This window comes from Phyllobates terribilis, unplaced genomic scaffold (assembly GCF_046119375.1).
Source record: "Phyllobates terribilis strain yellow unplaced genomic scaffold, ASM4611937v1 Scaffold_7__3_contigs__length_470593459, whole genome shotgun sequence".
Classification (NCBI taxonomy): Eukaryota; Metazoa; Chordata; class Amphibia; order Anura; family Dendrobatidae; genus Phyllobates; species Phyllobates terribilis.
The window spans coordinates 323,239,250-323,248,522 of NW_027362767.1; the positions used below are offsets into that span (position 1 = coordinate 323,239,250).

Sequence of the window (9,273 nt, forward strand, 5' to 3'; positions counted from 1 at the left end):
AAAAAAAAGTTTTTTTTTTTTTTTTTTGCCAAAAACACATGTAAGTAAAAAGAAAAAAAATTGTTAATTGAGCATTGTAAGATGGAGCAACGTAAACCCTATGCGGAAAATGATATAACATCTTCAAATATATGATGTAACCATTCCTACATTATACGTAGATGAACTTATATAAAATAAATTCTACAATAAGGAATTTCATGTTTTTCTAGAAACTGTTTATGAGGAAGTCCATCTGCCAGCGTCCGTGGGAACACATATATACAGTATATACATATGTGGGCCTTCCCTTACAACATATTTCTTCTGCTCATGACTATCTGGATTTGCTGACACAGGACAGATTTATACATTATGAGCAAGCCTGGCCGACAGATCAGGAGATCATTGATTTCACAGGATAAACTGAGCTCAAACACAGACGACAACTGTTTAATAACTGCAGAAAATTGGGAAATTGTGACTATTACATCCAAACCTGTGAGAGGCTCAGAGAGGTTATTAGGAAGTTTTATTCCGAGTCTCCTGGAGTCTGTAGAAACACTTTACTCTCATCCCTCCGAGATGGCACGACTGCTCCTCTCCTCACTGATGGTGCTGATGACCTGCAGCACAATATCATTCTCTTACCCCTCTGGAGCCCCAATATCTGCATGTGAGACAATGATACCGGGCCATGATGGTGTCTATCCACAGCCCAAACCTGCACTTTACATAATGAAAATCAACGCTAGTTCCTACCAATATGGCAGCCCCATAAAAGGTAAGAGCGCTGAACAATTACTCATTGCCAGAGTATTCGGGAGAAATGTAGTGTGTGAGGCCAACCACGATATATCATGTATGGGGCAGCATAGGATGGATATATGGCTCAGGGTCTGCGGTACATGAGCCTCATGTTTTCTAGGTTCAGCATAACTGTAATTTCCCTCTGGAACAAAGTGTATCATATCGTCTTGTATCGTATGATCATAGCCTTTTGGATACTTATGTAATTTATTTGAGTAGACTGCACTTGACTTACAGAAAGAACCATAAAGATGAGTATTATGGGATGTTGCATTATAGAAATATCCATATTTTCAGCTATATAGCTGTCATTTCCCCAAGAATAGGGCTGTTTCGGCATCATTTGCATAGATTTTTACAAATCCCATTCAGATATACAGGAAGAAGCAGAAATGTTTGGGACAAACTTATAAGGCTAAGATCATATTTACACAGCGCTCTACGCCAAGCATTGCATCAAGGTTTCCATCTGCAAGCCCCAAAAAGGGGCATCTAATGTAACCCCCAATGCATTAAGGTTTGCATCTACAAACCCCAAAAAGGGGCATCTAATGTAACCCCCAATGCATCAAGGTTTCCATCTGTAAGCCACAAAAAGGGGCATCCAATGTAACCCCCAATGCATCAAGGTTTCCATCTACAAACCCCAAAAAGGTGCATACAATGTAACCCCCAATGCATCAAGGTTTCCATCTGCAAGTCCCAAAAAGGGGCATCCAATGTAACCCCCAATGCATCAAGGTTTCCATCTACAAACCCCAAAAAGGGGCATCCAATGTAACCCCCAATGCATCAAGGTTTCCATCTGCAAGCCCCAAAAAGGGGCATCCAATGTAACCCCCAATGCATCAAGGTTTCCATCTACAAACCCCAAAAAGGGACATCCAATGGCCATGGACCCAAATTGAGACCTGATCCAGAAAAGTTTTTGTGCAATGGCCAGTTTACATTTGGATGTCTAGTGAATTTAGAGGATTTTTTTTAAAACTGGATATACATTATGCTTTAATGCAACCTAAGGGGGGGGGGGAGTATTTTACAGGAAGGAATAGAAATAGCCTCAATATGAAGAAAGTTATCAGATTTACTTGTGCAAAAAAGTGTCTATGTACAATTATAATCAACATTGATGTAAAAACAGGGAGATAAGGATAATATGCAGACAAAAACTGATTCTGATGTTGGGTACATCATTTTATTATTAGGTATAAGTGCTATGATTGGCGTTTATGATACTGTAGCTTTGCCAATAGATGGAACTAGAATGCGACCTTAGTGAAAGCTTTCTGATTATTTTAAGGGGGTTATCTAACAGACAGTTAGTTGCTAGGTATCTGCCTGCTGTGCCCAGCGCTGATCTCCGCTGGTACAGAACGGTCACAGGTTCAGCAGCCTCCACAGATGTCACATTGACAGAGCAGCGACTTCTCTTCCGCTTTGTTCTGTTGACAGGGCATGACTGCCAACTTTATGCTGATTGACAGCTGGCTTCCAACTGTCTAACTGCAGGAAGCCAGCTGTCAATCAGCATGATGTTGGCAGTCACACCCTGTCGACAGAGCAGCCTGGAAGAGGAAGAGCTGCCCTGTTGACGTGGAGCAGCTGAATTGCCGCCAGGAGCGGTCAGTGACCACTATGTGCCGGTGCCACGTAGAAGAATGAGATAGTTAGCAACTACCTGCCTGTTAGTAATCCTGGATAAATCCTTTAAGCAAGATATATCATTTATTGAACGATGTGCCATTAGTAGATTTATTACGTAAGGTCAGTAGCAATTTTCTAAATGTAAAGTATTCTGTATTTGTAGTTCAAATATTGGGCCCGGCGTATAGAGGAATCTTACTGCAAGCACGGACACATTCAAGCAATACGCTGTATGGGACATGGCTGGAACCTCCAAGTAACACCAAGATATTGGAGGTAAAATAATAGTTGTGAAATGCTAATACAGTGGTGGCCAAAAGTATTGGCACCCCTGCAATTCTGTCAGATAATACTCAGTTTCTTCCTGAAAATGATTGCAATCACAAATTCTTTGGTATTATTATCTTCATTTAATTTGTCTTCAATGAAAAAACACAAAAGAATTGTCCTAAAGCCAAATTGGATATAATTCCACACCAAACCTAAAAAAGGGGGTGGACAAAAGTATTGGCACCCTTTGAAAAATCATGTGATGCTTCTCTAATTCGTGTAATTAACAGCACCTGTAACTTACCTGTGGCACCTAACAGGTGTTGGCAATAACTAAATCACACTTGCAGCCAGTTAACATGGATTAAAGTTGACTCAACCTCTGTCCTGTGTCCTTGTGTGTACCACATTGAGCATGGAGAAAAGAAAGAAGACCAAAGAATTGTCTGAGGACTTGAGAAACCAAATTGTGAGGAAGCATGAGCAATCTCAAGGCTACAAGTCCATCTCCAAAGACCTGAATGTTCCTGTGTCTTCCGTGCGCAGTGTCATCAAGAAGTTTAAAGCCCATGGCACTGTGGCTAACCTCCCTAGATGTGGACGGAAAAGAAAAATTGACGAGAGATTTCAATGCAAGATTGTGCGGATGGTGGAAAAAAGAACCTCGACTAACATCCAAACAAGTTCAAGCTGCCCTGCAGTCCGAGGGTACAACAGTGTCAACCTGTACTATCCGTCGGCGTCTGAATGAAAAGGGACTGTATGGTTGGATACCCAGAGAAGACCCCACTTCTTACCCCGAGACATAAAAAAGCCAGGCTGGAGTTTGCCAAAACTTACCTGAGAAAGCCTAAAATGTTTTGGAAGAATGTTCTCTGGTCAGATGAGACAAAAGTAGAGCTTTTTGGGAAAAAGCATCAACATAGAGTGTACAGGAAAAAAAAAGAGGCATTCAAAGAAAAGAACACGGTCCCTACAGTCAAACATGGCGGAGGATCCCTGATGTTTTGGGGTTGCTTTGCTGCCTCTGGCATTGGACTGCTTGACCGTGTTCATGGCATTATGAAGTCTGAAGACTACCAACAAATTTTGCAGCATAATGTAGGGCCCAGTGTGAGAAAGCTGGGTCTCCCTCAGAGGTCATGGGTCTTCCAGCAGGACAATGACCCAAAACACATTTCCAAAAGCACTATAAAATGGTTTGAGAGAAAGCACTGGAGACTTCTAAGGTGGCCAGCAATGAGTCCAGACCTGAATCCCATAGAACACCTGTGGAGAGATCTCAAAATGGCAGTTTGGAGAAGGCATCTTTCAAATATCAGGGACCTGGAGCAGTTTGCCAAAGAAGAATGGTCTACAATTCCAGCAGAGCATTGTAAGAAACTCATTGATGGTTACCGGAAGCGGTTGTTCGCAGTTATTTTGGCTAAAGGTTGTGCAACCAAGTATTAGGCTGAGGGTGCCAATACTTTTGTCCGGCCCATTTTTGGAGTTTTGTGTGAAATGATCAATGATTTGATTTTTGCTTAATTCTCTTTTGTGTTTTTTCCTTGCAAGCAAATTAAATGAAGAGAATAATACCAAAGAATTTGTGATTGCAATCATTTTCAGGAAGAAACTGAGTATTATCTGACAGAATTGCAGGGGTGCCAATACTTTTGGCCATCACTGTATATGTAATCCTTGTCCATTTCACCATCCGTGCAATGTAACGGAGCCAAACCAATGACAGAATGAGAACAATTATCGCTTATCCTTAGAGGGTCTTCCAAGCCTTTATTTAGAATAATAAAACAGTGGACACACACATAGAATCTCAGGACAAGCCCAATAGTTTGGCATGGTACAAAAAAAAAAAAAAAGAGATGTCAACATTGCAACAGTCTTAACCCCTTAGTGACTTAGCCAAATTTTTCAAATCTGACGTGTCACTTTATGTGGACACAACTCTGGAATGTTTCAACGTAAGGTGAATGTTTTTGCTTTTTTTCGTGACACATTATACTTTGTGATAGTAGTAAATTTAGGTTGAAATGTTTTGCATTTATATACATATGAAAATATCAGAAATTTGACAATTTTTAAAAAATTATTCATTTTCAAACCTTGAATGTATATACATTTAATCCAGATTTCCAAAATGTATTTCTTTAGCGACCTATTCAGTTTTGAAGTGACTTTCAGGGTTCTATATATTGGAAAAACCCCAAAAGTGATGTGATACCATTTTAAAAACAGCAACGCTCGGTATATTCAAAATTGCTGTCAGGTAGTTTATTAACCCTTCAGGTGCTTTTAAGGAATTAATGCAAAGTTAAATAACAAGAATGAAAACTTTTTACCACTAAAATGTTGCCAACACCTTAAAAGGCCACTATAGCCGGCAGATACTACGCCATTACACTGCCTTGGTCAACCAAAGCAACAATCAGGACCAGAATAGATCTCAGGATGCTGATGGGATTAAAGGGGGAGCCCATATGCGGTTACCCTTTTAAATGCTGCTTTCACTAATGACAGCAGCATCTAGGGGGTTACACTGCCATGGTCGATTCCAACATCGACCATGGCTGATGCATCAGGGTGTTAGCTGCTGCATTTTCACCCATCAGGGAACATAACTTTTAGTTTGCTTGCCTCCAAAATTAACATCTATGATTATTTTTTATTGCAGTGCCCTGAAAATCCGGTTGGTTCTATTACCCACTCTAACACCAACCTAAAGGACAAGCACACCACATATATCTGGATGCCCCCAAACTCCTCTTGTCCGCATAACCTGTTCTTCATGTAAGTAAGGAGCGCTGGAGGGCTAAATTAGGAGCCTGATAAGGAAAGATTTCTAGGGAATAGAATTATTATTACGCAAATGATCACTAATGGCAGGTGAAGCAAATCATTGACAGATTACATAGGAAAGGGCAAGAAATTAGTAACTTGACGATTCCTGATGACGTAGATTTTGATGTAAAAAGCTGTTTTTGTTTTTATGCATGACTGGGGCCGGTCAAAAGCACTGAAAATGTCCTACTACCTGCCAGCGTCCTCATCTCCTCTTCTGATTTGTAGACCTGCGTGACGTGATAAGATGCTTCGCGTCATCAGAAGAGGCTGCCTGCAGGTAGTAGGAAGAAGGTCAGTGTTCTGGCCCTGCTGCTGCGGACTACCAGCAGGGCTACTAGACCAGGTTCCTGCAAATTGTAACTCTGTGTAGCCAAGGCCTTGGGGAATATTCATAGGTTCTCCTAGAGAAGAAGGGGTCCTGCTTTTACAGGACATACAAACTGACTATAGAGGAGGCCTCTGGTTCTTGGTCCAGGCATGAAGCGATAATCTCTTCATGTGAATAGGTGTATGCACCATCGATGTGACCACTATGGACTGATTTGATCACAGATATTGGCACTCTCTGCTCCATGTCCACATCGGACAGGAGATGAATGAAAATGTAACCACTTAGGTGCAGTAATTTCCAATTGTTATACTATTGTAGCAAAGTGTACATATAAACGATTATAGATGAACTGATGACCAATTCGTTTTTCCTCAGAGCCACAGTAGCGGAGGCTTTTGACATCTATTGGCTCGGAGTCAGGTCTGCGATTATCTATGGAGGTAAGTGTGATGGAACAACATGGAGTCACGTTACCATTATCAATGGACACGGCTTCATGAAACTTGTACAAATGTTCTTGACAATTAAAGGGTTTTACCCACTGGGTACATTCGCCACAGGATACATATGATCGCTGGAGGTCCGCACGTTGGCCTCCACTAATCCTGAGGACTGGACTCCCCTGTGCACATGCTGGAGCACCGCACATGGGACGGCTGTCTCCATCAGTCTCATGGACCAGATACAAAGCAAGATCCGCTGCTTGTTAGTGATGCTCTGGCTTTTAGAGAAAGGGGTTACAGATATGGAAAAGGGGTATTGTGATAAGGCAATCCCTTAAAGAAACAAAAGCCACCATGTGTTGCATAGATCTAGAGGCCTATTTACCCCCTGTGACTTTATAGGTGTTCTGTTTAGGTCTAATTGGGTTTTCTGGCACAGAATTGATATTTTCCTATTTGTCTCATGTTTCTCTCAAACAGATCCAACATCAACATGCAGCAACAATGAAAATACCCATCTAACAAGCTTTGCCTCTGGCACAAGTGGCATAGCCTGGCGAGCGGCCTTTTACTCAACCATATTCCTTCAACTTGTATTGTTCTTGATATAGCGGCACATGTTGCTGTTAATGTTTCATCACGCCAGGAAACACAAAGCTAACAGGATCATGCAAATAAATAAAGTGATGAAGACAAGGAGTTCTGGTATTTCTAGTTTTGGGAGGTAAATTATGTATATACTGATTTTCTATAGTGAAAACTTCCATAAAACATATTCTGTACAACTCTCCAAAGAAGCCAGCTTTTGGATAAGTTGCTTTCTGCATCATTGGGGGTCTCAACTGCAAGATGCCCCCAGTGCTACTAAGTGATGCGTCATAAAAAGCAATTAAAAAAATAACGAGTGTCCTGATCTGCCACCAATATCTGATCGGGGGGAGGGCGGCCACCTGCATGGAGCCGTGTCAGACAGTATCACGGCATCTTTTCTGCACATATGATGCACCACAAATCAGACATTGGAGTGAGATCTTCCTAGAGAACCTAGTCATTTGCTTAATATTTTAAAACTTTTTTAATCATTTGGTCACTTGTACTATATATTGCAGTATACAGTAAACTCACTCATCTCCTATGAAGCCCAGTCTGTGCATAATAAAAGCACCAAGATGGCAGCATTTGGGGCCCTCTGTAAGCCCACACGGCAACCCACTGTGGGCTGATGGGTGTGGGAATGATTGCACCGTGCAAGCACGCTATTTAAAAGCTGCTGACAGATATTTAAAATGGTTTCAAAGCAGCAATTGGAGTTAGCTCTGGTTGCTGCCGGCTGTATAACACATCTGGCACCTGCCCTGTATGGAGTGAGCTCTGCTCCTAAGCCCGGACCATGGAGCTGATCCCAACACAGGACATACTGGTACATCCTATGTCAGGAAGGGTTAAAGCTAGTTTCACACTATCACAAGGGCACATTTTTAGACCCATATTATACAGTGGGGAAAAAAGTATTTAGTCAGCCACCAATTGAGCAAGTTCTCCCACTTAATAAGATGAGAGAGGCCTGTAATTGACATCATAGGTAGACCTCAACTATGAGAGACAAAATGAGAAAACAAATCCTGAAAATCACATTGTCTGATTTGGAAAGAAATTTTTTTCACATTTTGGTGGAAAATAAGAATTTGGTCAATTACAAACATGCAAGATTTCTGGCTCTCACAGACCTGTAACTTCTTCTTTAAGAGGCTCATCTGTCCTCCACTCATTACCTGTAGTACTGGCACCTGTTTGAACTTGTTATCAGTATAAGAGACCTGTCCGCAACCTCAAACAGTCACACTCCAAACTCCACTATGGTGAAGACCAAAGAGCTGTCGGAGGACACCAGAAACAAAATTGTAGCCCTGCACCAGGCTGGGAAGACTGAATCTGCAATAGGCAAGCAGCTTGGTGTGAAGAAATCAACTGTGGGAGTAATAACTAGAAAATGGAAGACATACAAGACCACTGATAATCTCCCTCAATCTGGGACTCCACACAAGATCTCACCCCGTGGGGTCAAAATGATATCAAGAACGGTGAGCAAAAACCCCAGAATCACACGGGGGGACCTAGTGAATGACTTGCAGAGAGCAGGGACCAACGTTACACAGGCTACCATCAGTAACAGACTATGCCGCCAGGGACTCAGATCCTACAGTGCCAGACGTGTCCCCCTGCTTAAGCCATTACATGTCCGGGCCCATCTGAAGTTTGCTAGAGAGCATTTGGCTGATCCAGAAGAGTATTGGGAGAATGTCATATGGTCAGATGAAATCAAAGTAGAACTGTTTGGTAGAAACACAACTCGTCGTGTTTGGAGGAGAAAAAATGCCGAGTTGCATCCGAAGAACACCATACCTACTGTGAAGCATGGGGGTGGCAACATCACGCTTTGGGGCTGTTTCTCTGCCAAGGGACCAGGACAACTGATCTGTGTACATGAAAGAATAAATGGGGCCATGTATCGTGAGATTTTGAATGCAAACCTCCTTCCATCAGCAAGGGCATTGAGGATGAAACATGGCTGGGTCTTTCAGCATGACAATGATCCCAAGCACACCGCCAGGGCAACGAAGGAGTGGCTTCGTAAGAAGCATTTTAAGGTCCTGGAATGGCCTAACCAGTCTCCAGATCTAAACCCTATAGAAAACCTTTGGAGGAAGTTGGAAGTCCATATTGCCCAGCGACAGCCCCAAAACATCACTTCTTTAGAGGAGATCTACATGGAGGAATGGGCCAACATACCAGCAACAGTGTGTGCTAACCTTGTGAAGACTTACAGAAAACGTTTGTCCTCGGTCATTGCCAACAAAGGATATATAACAAAGTATTGAGATTAGTGTTGAGCGAGTATGTTCTATTAACCCTTTCGCCGAGTATGCTCGGGTCGAGCTCCGAGTATTTACA

General features: G+C 42.1%; 1 protein-coding gene across 1 annotated transcript; it reads left to right on the plus strand.

The window, feature by feature from the left end:
• Positions 1–339: 339 nt before the first annotated feature.
• On the plus strand, positions 340–7,017 carry LOC141153205 (putative defense protein 3). The gene is made up of 5 exons (XM_073637904.1): positions 340–763; positions 2,597–2,709; positions 5,378–5,493; positions 6,254–6,318; positions 6,802–7,017. Exons 1-5 carry the CDS (start codon positions 355–357, stop codon positions 6,930–6,932), a joined length of 834 nt encoding a protein of 277 aa, XP_073494005.1. The 5' UTR covers positions 340–354; the 3' UTR covers positions 6,933–7,017.
• The last annotated feature ends 2,256 nt before the right edge of the window (positions 7,018–9,273 follow it).